Source organism: Triticum dicoccoides, chromosome 2B (assembly GCF_002162155.2).
Source record: "Triticum dicoccoides isolate Atlit2015 ecotype Zavitan chromosome 2B, WEW_v2.0, whole genome shotgun sequence".
Classification (NCBI taxonomy): Eukaryota; Viridiplantae; Streptophyta; class Magnoliopsida; order Poales; family Poaceae; genus Triticum; species Triticum dicoccoides.
In genome coordinates, this window is record NC_041383.1 from 444,847,302 (window position 1) to 444,864,607 (window position 17,306).

General features: G+C 47.3%; 1 protein-coding gene across 9 annotated transcripts; it reads right to left on the reverse strand.

Annotated features, from left to right (window-relative positions):
* Nucleotides 1–12,674: 12,674 nt before the first annotated feature.
* Nucleotides 12,675–16,362, reverse strand: LOC119364120. Of its 9 annotated transcripts, none has more exons than XR_005174688.1 (6): nucleotides 15,872–16,359; nucleotides 15,655–15,777; nucleotides 15,273–15,446; nucleotides 15,135–15,185; nucleotides 13,924–14,118; nucleotides 12,675–13,189 (listed from the first exon to the last, which is right to left on the reverse strand). XR_005174688.1 is itself a non-coding variant. In XM_037629532.1 (5 exons), the coding sequence occupies exons 1-4, from the start codon at nucleotides 15,950–15,952 to the stop codon at nucleotides 13,958–13,960; spliced, it is 363 nt and encodes a 120-aa protein (XP_037485429.1). In that variant the 5' UTR covers nucleotides 15,953–16,355; the 3' UTR covers nucleotides 12,675–13,189; nucleotides 13,924–13,957. The 9 variants fall into 9 exon arrangements, 3 of the variants coding, with proteins under 3 accessions (XP_037485429.1, XP_037485428.1, XP_037485427.1); XR_005174685.1 differs by having other exon boundaries at nucleotides 15,377–15,446; nucleotides 15,872–16,356; XR_005174687.1 differs by having other exon boundaries at nucleotides 15,572–16,361.
* Between the last annotated feature and the right edge of the window lie 944 nt (nucleotides 16,363–17,306).

Genomic DNA, 17,306 nt, shown 5'->3' on the forward strand with positions numbered 1-17,306 from the left:
CATTGTTCTCGAACCCGTAGGGTCCGCACGCTTAAGGTTACGATGACAGTTATATTATGAGTTTATGCATTTTGATGTACCGAAGGTTGTTCGGAGTCCCGGATGTGATCACGGACATGACGAGGAGTCTCGAAATGGTCGAGACATAAAGATTGATATATTGGAAGCCTATGTTTGGACATCGGAAGCGTTCCGGGTGAAATCGGGATTTTACCGGGTTACCGGGAGGTTACCGGAACCCCCCGGGAGCCATATGGGCCATCATGGGCCTTAGTGGAAAGGAGAAAGGGGCAGCCCAAGGGGGCTGCGCGCCTCCCCCCTTCCCCTAGTCCTATTAGGACTAGGAGAGGTGGCCGGCCACCCCTCTCCCTCTTTCCCCCTTGGGAATCCTAGTTGGAATAGGATTGGGGGGGGGAGTCCTACTCCCGGTAGGAGTAGGACTCCTCCTGCGCCTCTCTCTCTTGGCCGGCGCCCCCTCCCCCCTTGGCTCCTTTATATACTGAGGTAGAGGCACCTCTAAACACACAAGTTGACACAAGTTGATCCACGTGATCTATTCCTTAGCCGTGTGCGGTGCCCCCTGCCACCATATTCCTCGATAATACTGTAGCGGAGTTTAGGCGAAGCCCTGCTGCTGTAGTTCATCAAGATCGTCACCACGCCGTCGTGCTGACGAAACTCTTCCCCGACACTTTGCTGGATCGGAGTCCGGGGATCGTCATCGAGCTGAACGTGTGCTCGAACTCGGAGGTGCCGTAGTTTCGGTACTTGATCGGTTGGATCGAGAAGACGTACGACTACTTCCTCTACGTCGTGTCATCGCTTCCGCAGTCGGTCTGCGTTGGGTACGTAGACAATACTCTCCCCTCGTTGCTATGCATCACACGATCCTGTGTGTGCGTAGGAAAATTTTTGAAATTACTACGAAACCCGACAACTTATCAGTCACATGTCTGCTTATTCAGAATCAATCCATCCTTATTATTATCTTACCCGTTTTGTCGAGAGACTACGGCCTGACATCCGCGCGGTGGTACTAGTGCAGCGACCACCGGACCTCGACACCGCGTGCGCTCTGGCGTTACTCCAGGAGGAGGTGGCAGAAGGGGTCTCGCGGGAGCGTGTGCGGCCACCTGTGGCAAGAGCGACCACCCTGGATTGCGGCAGCCGCAGCAGGACGGGCATGCCAATGGCGCTACCTCCACCACCACCTCAAGGGCGACCACCGACGACTCCTACCTCCACCGATCGACGAGTGGTGGAGGCCAGCCGTGCCGACGGCTCCAAGCTCAAGGCCTTGCGATAATATTGCCGGGCAAAGGGGCTCTGCTTCAAGTGCGGGGAGCGTTGGGGGCAGGACCATACCTGCCCCACCAGCGTCCAGCTCCACGTTGTCGAGGAACTCCTCGAACTGTTTGGCATCAACTATAGTGGCGAACTTCTGAGTCCACTGCACGGCGACACGGCGACCGAAACGGCGATGGCGATCTCATGCCATGGTCTCACTGGGGGTGCAGCTCCAAAAGCGATTCGTCTGCACGCGTGGCTGCAGGGCCACGAGGTGCTCCTTCTGGTGGATTCCGGGAGATCCACATCATTCATCGATGCGCGCTTGGCGTCGAACCTGATGGGTGTTGTACCTCTGCGCCAACACTGCCGCATCAAGGTTGCGGACGGAGGCGAGCTGTGCTGCTGTTCACACATACCTCAGTGCAGCTGGGTTTCACAGACGCACGAGTTCATCACGGATATGAAGGTGCTGCCACTTGGATCTTATGATGCCATCCTCGGCATGGACTGGTTGGAAGAGCACAACCCAATGAAAGTGGATTGGCGAGGCAAGCAACTGTTGATCACAACTTCCCAGGGCCTTGCTCAGTTACAGGGTCAGTCAGACGATGTCACCTCATGCTATGAGATTAACGCTTTGCAGCTGCAGTCATTATAGAAGCAAGGCGCACTATCGCAGATTATTCAACTCTATCAGGTCACAGAGGAGGATGAAATCTATTCACCAACACCTGACAATATCCAAAGGGTTCTTGACCAGTTTGAAGATGTGTTTGGAGAACTGACAGGTCTACCACCTTGTCATGCTTGCAATCACAGGATTCCCCTGATGCCAGGAGCGCAACCAGTGAATCTGAGGCCGTACAGACACAAGCCAGAGCATAAAGATGAAATTGAGAGGCAAGTGCGCGAACTGTTGAAGGCAGGTATCATCCAACGCAGCCACAGCCCATTTTCATCACCGGTGATTTTGGTCAAGAAAAAAGATGGTACGTGGCATTTATGCATCGATTACAGCCAACTCAATGCCATGACTGTGGTGGGGAAGTACCCCGTGCTGGTGATTGAAGAACTCTTGGATGAACTACACGGAGCAAAGTGGTTCTCCAAGCTCAATTTGAGAGCTGGATACCACCAGATCAGACTGGCCGAGGGGGAAGAATTCAAGACGGCTTTTCAAACTCATTCAGGACATTTTGAATTCAAGGTGTTGTCCTTTGGACTAGCAGGAGGACCAGGCACTTTCAACGGCGCCATCACTGACACTCTGCAACCTGTGCAACGTGTATGTGCTCTGTCTTTTTTTGATGACAAGCTTGTCTTCAGCAAGACACTGCAAGATCATGCAGAGCATCTCTGGCAAGTTCTGGAACTTTTGCACCGCGATCAGTGGAAGGTGAAAAGAAGCAAATGCAGTTTTGGGCAACAGCAAATAACTTACCTGGGTCATGTCATCAGCGCGGAAGGCGTAGCCACAGACCCCACAAAGATTGAAGCAGTCTTTGCATGGCCGACTCCGACAAACGTTAAGGAGGTCAGACAATTCCTAGGACTGGCAGGGTACTACCGCCATTTCGTCCGGCAGTTCGGGGTGCTGGCTCGACCTCTTTTCAATCTCCTCAAGAAGGGAACACCATTTGTCTGGACTAATAACACAGAACAAAGTTTCCAGATTCTTAAACGTGGCCTGATTACCGCACCAGTGCTAGCTCTACCCAATTTCCAAAAGCCATTCACAGTGGAGACATATGCATGTGACACAGGAATTGGGGCGATTCTGCAGCAAGAAGGTCACCCTATCGCTTTTATGAGCAAAGCGCTTCGCCCCAAGTATCAAGGTTTGTCCACCTACGAGAAGGAGTATTTGGCCATCATTACAGAAGTTGATCAATGGCGGCCCTACCTATAGTCAACAGAGTTTACCATCAAAACAGATCAGCGCAGCCTGGTCTACCTACAAGAACAGCGCCTCACCACACCCTGGCAGCAGCGTGCATTTACCAAGTTATTTGCACTGCAGTACAAGATCAGTTACAAGAAGGGGGCTTAGAACGGGGCTGCTGACACCCTATCCCGCTTGCCACACACAGAATACAACATAGCCATTTCCAGTTGCCAGCCAGCTTGGCTCGATGACGTCGTAGCAAGCTACAACTCCAACTCGCAGGCCCAGCATCTTCTGGAGCAATTAGCAATCCGACCTGATCCCAAGGGGCGCTTTAGCCTGACTCAAGGAATTCTGCGTTTCCGTGATCGGATTTGGCTAGGAGGCAGCCTCGCACTTCAGCAACAGATCATATCAGCTTTTCACGACAGCCCGGTGGGGGGGCACTCCGGATTCCCTGTCACTTACAAGTGCATCAGGCGTATGTTCGCGTGGCCGAAAATGAAAACACATATCCTGCAATATGTTCAGTGTTGTCAAACTTGCCAACAAGCAAGTCAGAACGAGTGGCAGCACCAGGTCTCCTTCAGCCTCTTCCAATTCCGAGTGCGTCCTGGGATATGATAACAATGGACTTCATTGATGGTCTTCCGCAATCAAGTCAGTACAAATGCATCTGGGTTTTGGTTGACAAGATGACCAAGTTTGCGCACTTTCTGCCTCTTGCCCACCCTTACACGGCTTCATGCGTCGCTCTGATGTACATGCAATGCTTTTGCCCCATCCATGGTTTCCCAAACTCCATCATATCTGATCGTGATCCTGTCTTCACTAGTCACTTTTGGCAAGAACTTTTCCGCTACATCGGCACTGATCCCCGCATGAGTACAGCCAACCACCCTCAAACTGACGGCCAATCAGAGCGTGACAATCAATGTCTTGAAACTTTCCTTCGCTGTTTCACTCATTCCTGCACGAAACGGTGGAGCCATTGGATTCCACTCGCATGGTTTTGGTACAACGCCGCACCACACTCGGCGATCGGTATGACTCCGTTCATGGCCATGTTCGGGCATGAGCCTTGTCATTGGGGAATCACTGCCACCTCTTCTTGCTTGGTTCCAGCCCTCCAAACCTGGCTGGACGAGCGTGCCACCATCCAAGATTTACTGCAACAACACCTTCAGCAAGCACGACTACGCATGAAGCAATAGGCGGACAGAAAGCGTTTTGAGCGTGCTTTCAAGGTGGGGGACCAAGTGTAACTGAAGCTTCAGCCATATGTTTAGACATCAGTGGCCAAACACGCAAACCACAAACTCTCTTTCAGATACTACGGCCCCTACTCAGTCATCGCCAAGATCAATCATGTGACATACAAGCTGGAACTGCCGGCGAATGCTTCTGTACATCATGTTTTCCATGTGTCTCTGCTCAGGAAGGCTATCCTGCCAGGTACGCCAGTACAGCCACAACTGCCTATTTACTTCTGATGTGCCTGCGATTCCCGCAGCAATCCTGGACTCGCACTGGAGGCGTAAACGAGGGGCGATGGTCGAGCAAGTCCTCGTCAGATGGTCTGACCCGGCTTCGATCAACGACACTTGGGAAGACAAGCAAGCACTTCAAGCTCGTTTCCCGGATGCATAGGCTTGGGGACAAGCCTCGATGCAAGAAGGAGGGGGTGTCAAGACCACGGGTGCAACAGGGCCCACGACACACCACGACACGGCCTCGACAACGGCTTGGCCCACCAGACAGAAGAAGCCCAACAGCAGGGTCCAAGGGCCGAAGTGGGTGTGAACCTGCTCCTCTCCACCTACTACTTAAGCAAGCCGCACACGCAAGCATCGTCATCCAGTGGATCAACAACGAACTCGGCGGCGGCTCTTTCCCTTTCTTCTTCTGTCCCCAATTCATGTATCCAAGTCTGTAAAACAATTGCTACCTGATTCGTGAGATAATCCAATAGATCGAGAGAGGAATAGCTGGTTGTTAACATCTGTGGAGCCGCTCATGCCATGTATCGCAGATCCCATAGCTCACCCAATGTTCTCGCCACCGGCGTCGTCATATTGTTCTGCTCCGACCACCTAATGCCACGCTAGTAGGCCAGATCGACGCGGCTTCAAGTACTCCTTTGAACGCAACAAAAAATGCGCGAAATGGTGTACCGTAGGCGTTTTCCGACACTTGCCTGCATTCGGCCGCTGCGCACAAGCTTGCCAGAGCAATTCCTGTGGCTCCGCTGAGCTGGAGCCCTGTGGGGCCCACCCCTGGGTCACTGGTAGTGGGTCCCAGGTGGGCCAGTTGACCCGTTGACCTCGGTCAACTGTGCTGACTGGGCAACACAGTCACTGACCAGTGGGCCCCCCTCGTTCAGCTAATTTAACTAAACACTTTTCAAATAAAAACCGATTAGTTAACCCTAATAGTCACTGACACTTGGGGCCCGTGCCCCTAATTAACCCGGATAGTTAGTTTAATCCGCTATTAAGCTAACAGAGGCTGACATGTTGGTCCCATCGGACCCACATGTTAGGTTTGGCCTGGTCAGCCGACTAGTTGACTAATGACGTCATCTCCATGCAGTGCTGACGGCATAATCCTTTTTCTGTTAAATAAATAAAATTCAGAAAATGTTTAAATCTGGAAAAAAAATCCATAGAAAATAAACCGTAGCTCAGATCGAAAAACTTTCTACATGAAAGTTGCTCAAAACAACGAAATGAATCTGATCCCGTCTTCTGTTTCCATGTCGGAATCCTCTACGTAGGTGAACCCATAACTTTTAGCCCATTTCTAGTAGATGAATAGTGCATATACACCGGTTAATAAATACCACCTTAAACCTAGGATAACTAAAATGACTTAGACGTATCTTTAGGCAACCCTGCACTGCACCGTAGCATAGCATGCCTTGTGTTGTCTCTCTTTGCTCTGTATTTACTGTTTCTTCCCCTCTTCTCTCCGGTAGACCCCGAGACCGATGCTGCCCCTGTGATCGACTACGTCTTTGCAGCTGAGCTTCCAGGCAAGCAAACCCCCTTGTTCATTCCGATATCGCCCATTTCTTTCCCTCTCTTGCTTGCATTAGAACTGCTACCGCTTTTGTATGATCCTATTCTGATGCATAGCCTATTTTTGTTACCTGCTTTCATACCTTACCTGCTTATTCTGAACTTCTTAGTATAGGCTGGTTAGAGACCCATCAGAGACCCCACCTTATCCCTACTGCCCCGCTGGATCTTCAGAAGACTCAGACAACGAGATGGACAACCATGCCCCGACACCGCACATCACCCCCCCCCTTTATTGTACGACACTATTGGGTTATTATGGAGTGCCGAGGGTGATACCTCGTCAGCACTTCTGATGTTAAACTTGTAGGTTAGTTCATTGGTTGTGGTCATCAAGGGCGATTCATCCTTCACCACTCCCGATAACGACGATGTCATGCAAGTCCTCAATAGTGGACCTCGAGGGTGATTCCTACTAGGTTCACCTTGACGATTACATCAGGCGGAATTCCATCGAGGGTGATTCCTCAGGGTTCCCCCTTGGTGTTTTGGACACACGGTTACTATGGCTTTACCACATAACCATGATACTAAAGTCGTGTCGGCCCTTAGGGGTACCCGCGCGAGCATATTTGTAAGTGATGTGGAGTCGGGTTGACCTGGAAGGTGTCCGCGAGATAACTACGTGGCGTAGCTGAGCATTCTTAGCCCTTCCCGCAAGTCCACGAGACGGGGCGACGGGGTCACATCGATCGTGAGTCTCTGCTCGTTACCGCACACTCCTAATTCACTAACGCTTTGGATATTTGATCTGAGTAGGCCTCTGGCCTTTTTGCACTAACCACCACATGGGAATGCGTATGGGCACTCTGCATCGTACGATTCATCCAAAAGCTCACTGACGTCAGCAACTGAGTGACGCGCGCCGGGTTGGACTGGAACGCCTTCGCTTCTATAAGGGAGGCTAGGTCTGCTCACCAGCCGCATTCGCAGTGCGCAGGATTGCAAAGGACGATTGGCCCATGAACCCTTTGAGGGAGTCCTGGATTAGGGGGTATCCGGATAGCCGGACTATCTACATCGTCCGGACTATTGAAGCGTGAAGATACAGGACTCAAGACTTCGGCCCGTGTCCGGATGGGACTCTCCTTTGCGTGGAAGACAAGCTTGGCGATCCGAATATTATATTTCCTTCCTTGTAACCGACTCCATGTAAACCCTAGCCCTCTCCGGTGTCTATATAAACCGGAGAGGTTGGTCCTTAGGAGGCCGGTCACAATTACAATCATACCATAATAGGCTAGCTCTTAGGGTTTAGCCTCTACGATCTCGTGGTAGATCTACTCTTGTACAACCCATATCTTCAATATTAATCAAGCAGGAAGTAGGGTTTTACCTCCATCGAGAGGGCCCAAACCTGGGTAAACATCTGTGTCCCTTGCTTCCTATTACCATCACCCTAGACACACAGATCGGGACCCCCTACCCGAGATCCGTCGATTTTGACACCGACATTGGTGCTTTCATTGAGAGTTCCTCTGTGTCGTCGCTACCAGGCTCGATGGCTCCTTCAATCATCGTCAACGACACGGTCCAGGGCAAGACTTTCCTCCCCGGATAGATCTTCGTGTTCGGCGGCTTCGCACTGTGAGCCAATCCGCTTGGCCGTCTGGAGCAGATCGACAGCTACGCCCCTGGCCATCAAATCAGGTTCGGAAACCTGAACTACACGGCGGATATCGGCGGAGACTTGATCTTCGACAGATTCGGGCCTGCGCCAGGAGCACCGGACAGTCACAACGAGCATGGCCTGGACCTGCTGTCGGACAACACTCGGGATATATCCCCTACAGTAGCCCAGACTCAAATCCGGAGCAGGCTGCGTTGCGTAGGGACGGAAGGATGGACCCCGCCCCGCAGGCCGTTCCCTCATCGGCGGTGGAGCCGAACACAGGCCTCACTTCTGAGGAAGCCTGTGACTCCGGACCCCCGGATTCGTATCCGATTGTAGGTTCCAGTCCGCGTGTTCCCAAGCCCACCGAGCCTGGTTGGGCTCCGGTAATGGAGTTCACCGCTGCGGACATCTTTCAGCACTCGCCCTTTGGCGACATGCTGAACTCATTGTAGTCTCTCTCTTTGTCAGGAGGCTCTGGGCCGAACTATGTCTGGCTTGAGTGGGAAGCAGGCGACGACGGAATTCGTTGCCCACCCACCACCCACTTCATTGCCACGGTCGATGATTTAACCGACGTGCTTGACTTCGACTCCGAAGACATCAACGGTATGGACGACGATGCAGGAGAATTACAGGAGCCACCGCTCACAGGGTGATGGACGACCACCTCCTCATACGATATATACATGGTGGACACTCCGAAGGAAACCAATGGCGACGAGGCAACGGAGGATAACCCCTCAGGAAGAAAAGCAAAGCATGGGCGTCGTCGGCGCCGCTCCAAGCCCCGCCACAGCAATACCGGCCCCGGAGATGAAAGCAATCCGGATGGCGCCGAAGAGGAATATAACCCTGACCAGCCCGCCTTCGAGAAGGCCGAACAGGAAGATGAGCAGGTCACCCCAGAAGAACAGGCGACGGCCGGATACCCGGAGGAGGACAACTACATGCCCCCCTCCGAAGACGAGATTAGCCTCGGCGACGACGAGTTCGGCGTGCCTGAGGATCTCGTGGAGCAGGAGCGCTTCAAGCGTCGGCTTATAGCTACTGTAAGGAGCCTGAAGAAGAAGCAGCAGCAACTCCAGGCTGATCAAGACCTGCTCACAGACAGATGGACTGAAGTCCTAGCAGCCCAGGAATACGGACTCGAGCGCCAAACGGCTGACTGGCCACCCCGTGGCCGGGATAAAACGGGATATCAGCCCGAATACCAGCCCGCACCCCCACGCCAACACACTACGGCCTGATAACCCACAAGTATAGGGGATCACAACAGTTTTCGAGGGTATAGTATTCAACCCAAATTTGTTGATTCAACACAAGGGGAGCCAGAGAATATTCTCAAGTATTAGCAGCTGAGTTGTCAATTCAACCACACCTGGAAACTTAATATCTGCAACGAAGTGTTTAGTAGCAAAGTAATATGATAGTGGTGGTAACGGTAACAAAAGTAAAGACAGCAAAAGTAATGTTTTTGGTATTTTGTAGTGATTGTAACAGTAGCAACGGAATAGTAAATAAGCGAGAACCAGTATATGGAAAGCTCGTAGGCACCAGATTAGTGATGGATAATTATGCCGGATGCGGTTCGTCATGTAACAGTCATAACATAGGGTGACACAGAACTAGCTCCAATTCATCAATGTAATGTAGGCATGTATTCCGTGTATAGTCATACGTGCTTATGGAAAAGAACTTGCATGACATCTTTTGTCCTACCCTCCCATGGCAGCAGGGTCCTATTGGAAACTAAGGGATATTAAGGCCTCCTTTTAATAGAGAACCGGAACAAAGCATTAGCACATAGTGAATACATGAACTCCTCAAACTATGGTCATCACCGGGAGTGGTCCCGATTATTGTCACTTTGGGGTTGCCGGATCATAACACATAGTAGGTGACTATAGACTTGCAAGATAGGATCAAGAACACACATATATTCATGAAAACATAATAGGTTCAGATCTGAAATCATGGCACTCGGGCCCTAGTGACAAGCATTAAGCATAGCAAAGTCATAGCAACATCAATCTCGTAACATAGTGGATACTAGGGATCAAACCCTAACAAAACTAACTCAATTACATGATAAATCTCATCCAACCCATCACCGTCAAGCAAGCCTACGATGGAATTACTCACGCACGGCTGTGAGCATCATGAAATTGGTGATGAAGGATGGTTGATGATGACGACAGCGACGAATCCCCCTCTCCAGAGCCCCGAACGGACTCCAGATCAGCCCTCCCGAGAGAGATTAGGGCTTGGCGGCGGCTCCGTATCGTAAAACGAATGATTTCTTCTCTCTGATTTTTTCTCCCCGAAAGCCAATATATGGAGTTGGAGTTGGCGTCGGAGGGCCACCAGGGGGCCCACGAGGTAGGGGGCGCGCCCAGGAGGGGGGGGCGCCCCCACCCTCGTGAACAGGGTGTGAGCCCCCTGGCCTTCATCTTTGGCGGGGATTTTTTATTATTTTTTCTAAGATGTTCTGTGGAGTTTCAGGTCATTCCGAGAACTTTTGTTTTCTGCACATAAAACAACATCGTTGCAATTCTGCTGAAAACAGCGTTAGTCCGGGTTAGTTCCATTCAAATCATACAAGTTAGAGTCCAAAACAAGGGCAAAAGTGTTTGGAAAAGTAGATACGACGGAGACATATCAACTCCCCCAAGCTTAAACCCTTGCTTGTCCTCAAGCAATTCAGTTGACAAACTGAAAGAGAAAAAGAAAAACTTTGACAAACTCTGTTTTCTCTTGTTGTTGTAACATGAAAAGCCAGCATTCAAGTTTCAGCAAATATTATGAACTAACCATACTAACAATAACACATAGGTCTCACAATTACTCATATCAATAGCATAATCAGCTAGTGAGCTATAATAACAAAACTCGGATGACAACACTTTCTCAAAATAATCATAACATGATATAACAGAATGGTATCTCGCTAGCCCTTTCTGAGACCGCAAAACATAAATGCAGAGCACCTTTAAAGATCAAGGACTGACTAAACATTGTAATTCATGATAAAAGAGATCCAGTCAAGTCATACTCAATATAAACCAAGAATAATGAATGCAAATGACAGCATGCTCTCCAGCGGGTGCTTTTAATGAGAAGGATGATGACTCAACATAAAAGTAAACGAGTTGACCCGTTGCGCCAAATGGCGCAGAGACCTGCTGAAGACATGTTGTCGATGAAAATAGTTTCATGCTGCAAGAACCTTCAACTAAATCATGCTATTTTTAAACATGTTTATTACGTTGTTAAATAATAGTCTGGAAAAAGGGAAACTTTGCATAATATGAATATGTTCAGTTTGAAAATACGGGCACTATGATGAGAGAGTAAAGGTGGCATGGTTGTATATCATGATGAGAAACATGTCCATGCATATTTTTCCTGCAAAAAAAGAGGAAAAAAGATAAGAAACCTAAGAAAAAAACATGTCTTTGTTGTGCATATACGGAGATATAGGGATCAGGAGGTATTAGGATAGCCCATATGTTATTTAGCCCAACCCACGTCGAGCGATGCCTGTGGCCCGTGAGGAGCTGAATATGAAGCGGCAGGGGGCAGAGCCAGCGAAGACTATCTATCCCCTTCCTTTCTTTCTCGGTTCGTCAGCCGGGTAACAAATGGCGCAAAGACCCACTGAATCCATGTTAAGCATGAAAAGAAATTCCATGTTTTAGTTGTTTTAGTAGCGGGCAAGCATATATGATAACAAATTTAACCCCCTTTAATAAAAAAAGAGACTTGTCATCTACAATGAGATATACTTACACATTTTAATTTGGTAGTAGAGTCCCATTTCAAGACCATGTCATGTTGAAAAAATGTGTATTTTTCAGTAATCTCCCGTTGCGCCAAATTGCGAAAAGAACCACACCATACGTGCTTTGAAAATATTCCATTTATCAGTATTGAGCAAGCACATATGGTTACTACAACCAGTATATAAACAAAATGAACGGGGGCTTGTATAAGGATAACCAAAGTTCAAAAGAAAAAAGTGTTGTATGTGTTGTTTTTCTGATGATTTGGGTCTTGGAACACCTGAATAGGCAAGCACAGTATTGCAAGTAAGAAAATGTGAAACATTGCTAATAACTTGGCTCATTACATGATAGTTTTAGGTCATACAAGCAGTGGGGAAAAGAAAAGCAGTTTATATGTGATGAAGCAAGCCTAAGTCAAATAGGTAATGCCCATACAACCAAATTCATCACAATGGATGGATTTCAGTCCTAAAACTGGAAAGTAAATATGCATAACAGAAGTGAATCGTAGAACGTGGTTTATACACAGCACAATAGTCTTCCTGTGAGTACAACTTCTACCACACATCGCTTGTAAACAAAAGAAAAGATAACCATGAGTTATTTGTACTTATAATAGAGCAACATCACAACAGAAAAGATAACCATGAGTTACAACATCACAACAGTTCTAGTTATCCACATTGTTACGTTGCATATATATAAGAGAAGTCGTGCATGTACCTAGCGGACTGAGATCCAGTGACTTGCCTCTAGCAAGTCACATTGTAACTGGCCCCCTCTCATCTGCCGTCCAATGCAGATTCAACGCATGAGATTTGCCCAAAGCAAAACAGCCCACACCTGCAGACTTGGCAAAAGCACAACTACACAAGCATAGAAACAAGGCCGACATGGCACTCAAAACCTCTTCAGATTGCCCATTTTCACAAATGCTAATGCTAGTACATAATGACAACAGCAGCAAAGCATCAAGATATTCCAAATTACATATATCACAACCCACATTTGGCTTAATAAAAACACAAGAAACTGTCCAAATTGCATATTATGTACGGCAGCAACACAACACTGGAACCTGTCCAAATTGTATAGTTCTCAGCCTACACTTGCAGGATTAGTGAATACAGAAGAAACAATGCTAGTAAAGTAATGGAACCTTTTCAAACTGGACAATTTTGACACTAAACACTGGATATATTAGGCAAGTATAGTTGTACACTTGGCTATAGTTTAATCCAAAGAGTGAACCAGATGCACACATGAGCAGAGATAGGCTAAAATAAAATCAGTACATATACAGGGTTTGCGCTTTGGCTCACGATCAGTTTGCGCTTTCCTTCTAATGCCCTCATTGGAACACACAAATCTGTGTGAAGTCACTTTTGCATCAAACTTGCATCTTTTCCTCACCATATTCTACCCAAAACACCCAAGCCTCATCCGAATCTATGAACCTCATACCAACTTGAGGTGTCCTCTTGCCAATTTCTGCCATTGCACAACACTTTAAAAAATGCATAACACCCGAATTCTGCCAAAATTGAAAACAACATGTATAATTAGTGGTGGACCGATCTGCTTATTAAACAATGCAAGAGGACAAACACGGATACAAAAAAGGAAGCATTGGAATCTCTGTAAATTGAAATGCATACTGCCACCAGTACATATACAGGATTGGGTTTCATGTGCACATTACTTAATACACTGAAACTACTACTCCCTCCGTTCCCAAATATTTGTCTTTCTCGACATTTAAATGGACTACAACATATGGATGTATATAGACAAATTTTAAAGTGTAGATTCACTCATTTTGCTTCGTATGTAGTCATTTGTTGAAATCTTTTGAAAGACAAATATTTGGGAACAGAGGGAGTAGTCATCATGGCATGACCATCATAAACAAAAATTGCAGCGAAGCAGAAAATGTGCAGGTTTCATGCCCTCTCTGATTTGTTACTTGTTACTAAATCAAACAACGTTTCAGACATGGGATGTTGTATACTTGTTACTAATCAAACAACAATGCAGAGAAGCTATCTTGTAGTATACTTCCATTGCACCATGAGCAGAGATAAGCTACAATTTCAGAAAGGCGAGTCAAGATGCTGCAGATATGCAATTTTATTAAGATAAAAAAAGCAGTCAAGCAGAACATATAGTGCATTTATACGGCTGATCTGGTGTACCAGTAAGAACAACTTCAGCCAAAGTAAAATTTAGAAAATGTTGCAGTCTGAATATGAACAGCAGGAGACTCACGACAAAATCATCCAGAGAGGTTCTTGTCGAATTGTCAGGTGCAGTGGCAGTGGATCTCCTCCCTCCTCTGCAGCGATGCCGGAGCCCCTCGTCGCTCTACTCCATGGAAGTGTAGCTCCTCTTCCGCGACGGCGCCGAGCTTCCTCGCTTCCAGGGGCACTTGCGCAGCTTTCCTCTCTCTCCCTGGAGTCTCCCCTGCAAAAAAAAGGTTGGCTGGTGAGAAGCTGCTTCCTATTTTTACAACATGACCAACAGAAGAAATCAATCCTCAGGCATTCTGAATTTGATTCCAATGCATTCGAAATGCATGCCTGATCATCAACAAAGTTCTTTAGGTACATCATTTATTTTGAAACAACATATACTTTTGAGTTAGTTTTAGTTGTTCAATGCCTGAACCAAACAATGATTATCACTATTAATCCATACATAACAATAATCATAGCTCGAGTGCTTAGCTGTGTACGACCTATGTACATGGTTAGAAACCTACAATACTTCACATTTTAAGGACTCCTCACCCGTATAGATGGAAATGAACCTTCAGAATGTGATATTACTTGTTTCTTTTCTCAGCAAAACAACTCATGGCTTTTGTCCGTCCTTAAACAACTCCCCATTGTTGTTTCTTTTCTAGCTTTATAATAGAATAAACCACCCAGGAATTTTAGAGAACTCATGCGTACAATATGACAACTTATTAAAAGACGACATTACCTAGCATGATTTAGAATTCACCATAGAATGTAAAATTGGTAATGGTTACCAAGATGAAGACATCATATAATGCATCTTCTGTAAAGCAAAGAAACCACACATATATCTTTTCCCTTGAAACTGAATGAACCGCAAGACCATCCCAAAAGGACATTCTACTACCAATATCCTCAAATCAGCAAAATAAAAATAGGCACCATATTTTCACTACCGTTCAAACATGCCTCACTGGAGTTGAAACATAAGTAAAGCAATAGTTTTTTCCCTCGAACTCACACACACACCTTTCAAGAGCAAAACAAACTTTCTACACACTACCGTTCAAGAAACAACAAGGCCGCAATAATTCATCATGCTCATGTCAAAACCTACCAACTCTTCTTTTATGAATTAAAATGATTTATACCAACCACAAATATCCGATTGTCCATTGCATCAGACAGGTTATGTGCATAATGCCATTGTAAAAAAAAATATAAGAATGGACTGCATACCTTTGTTATGGTGATGAGGGAAAATAAACCCTGCTTCTCGGCATTTTGGATCTAGGTAAAAATGGCAAATTTTAGAAATGCTAAATGTTAGGAACCACTATGTGATTCAGATTAATGTTCTTAAATTATTTTATGTACCAGTTCTCACACTGTCTATCAATCTCCTGATATGCTCAATGAATAGCAGAGAAAAATAACTGCAGAGGGGAGTACGCCCTGCTTGTCAACTTAGGTTTCTTTACCTCGGTTGGCTCCTGACATTGTTGTCTTTCCCAGCTTTAGCCTTCTTTTGTCCATAGCAGTAGTAAAATCCTATATGGCCAACAAAATCAAAAGACCCTTTACTAATCTATTGAACTCAACAAAATCAAAAGACCCTTTTACTAATCTACTGAACTCCACTACATCAATACAACAAAAGAATTATGGGGGCTCACAAAAGACATGGCCCAGTGGTCATATGCAAGGCTTGTGCAGTTAGGCAAAACATCAATAGAACAAAAGAATTATGGGGGCTCACAAAAGACATGGCCCAGTGGTCATATGCAAGGCTTGTGCAGTTAGGCAAAACATTTTGAATGATTCATAGATTTAGCAGTTGATAGCCAAATCAGCAGCATAGATCATATCCAAGATCTGGTCCCTACAACACGAAGCCTCAAAACTGTGAGCAGATCGGGCCAAGAGAAAAAAGAACAACACTGAAACGGAAAGGGATCATGAGACAGGATGGAGACCTGGAGGTGGACGTTCCTGTGCAGCGCCGCCGCTAGCCGTGGCGGCTTCCCTCGCCACCTGCTCATCCAGTTCTCCTGCATGAAGGAGAGAGATGGAGCCGGGTCGGGCTGCTCCTTCCCCTTGGCCTGGCTGCTGCACTGCTAGGTGCGGAGAGAGAGAGGAGGAGGAGCAACAAGGACGCAGCGAGGAGGCAAAGACGGGCGGCGGACCTCCTTCATCTTCGGCATAGATGCACCCCACCATAACTGGAGCTGCTCTTCTCCGGCACGGATCCACCGTCTGTGTGCACCTATGGTGGTGGGGGGGATGGGTAGGAGGCCATGGAGAGGCTCCTAGTGCAGAGGCCATGGCGGAGAGTGAGGAGGAGGGAGGGGCTGTGGGGATCGAGGGGAAAGGGGCTAGGGTTGTGCGGCGGCTGGTGTGGATCGGGACGACCAGGGGAGAGGATGGGATTGGGTACGGTGCGAGCACGCGGAGCGGATTGGACAAAGCGTTTTGCACGCAAAAACAAGCAACCCAACCAATGAGTGCATGGCGCGAGCCCATCCGTCATTGGCCAGCAAAAATAACTGCGAGGTGAAAATGGGTTTTACTGTTGTGAAGATCCAACGGTTCAAACTCGCCCGAAGGCAGATCCGACAGCCAACGAAGGCCCAATCGGGGGAGCATCCTGGAGGTGAGTTTGCTAGTCTCTTTTTTGTTTTAAATGGATAGGCCCTTCGCAGAGGGAAGCAGGGATTTGTAGAGGTGTCAGAGCTCGATTTTAAAATAGAGATAAATTATATTTTGAGCGGCATACTTTCATTGTCAACATGACAACTAAGAGATAACGATATCTTCCATGCTAAACAAATTATAGGCGGTTCCCAAACAGAATGCTAAAGTTTATACTCCCCCTCCTCCACAAGCATCAATCCACAGCTTGCTCAAACAACGAGTGCCTCCAACATTCAACGGGTCCCAGGGGAGTTTTGTTTGCAATTATTTTGATTTAGTTTGCATAAAGCATGGGACTGGGCATCCCAGTGACCAGCCATTTTCTCGTGAATGAGGAGCGGAGTCCACTCCTCTTGAGAATAACCCGCCTAACACGGAAGATAAGGGCAGCTCTAGTTGACATATGAGCTATTCGAGCATGCAAAACAGAATATTTATTTGAAGGTTTAGAGTTTGGCACATACAAATTTACTTGGAGCGGCAGGTAAATGCCACATATAGGTAGGTATAGTGGACTCATATGAAACAACTTTGGGGTTTAAGGACTTTGGATGCACAAGCAGTATTCCCGCTTAGTACAGGTGAAGGCTAGCAAAAGACTAGGAAGCGACCAACTGAGAGAGCGACAACAGTCATAAACATGCATTAACATTAATTTACACCGAATACAAGCATGAGTAGGATATAATCTACCATGAACATAAATATCATGAAGGC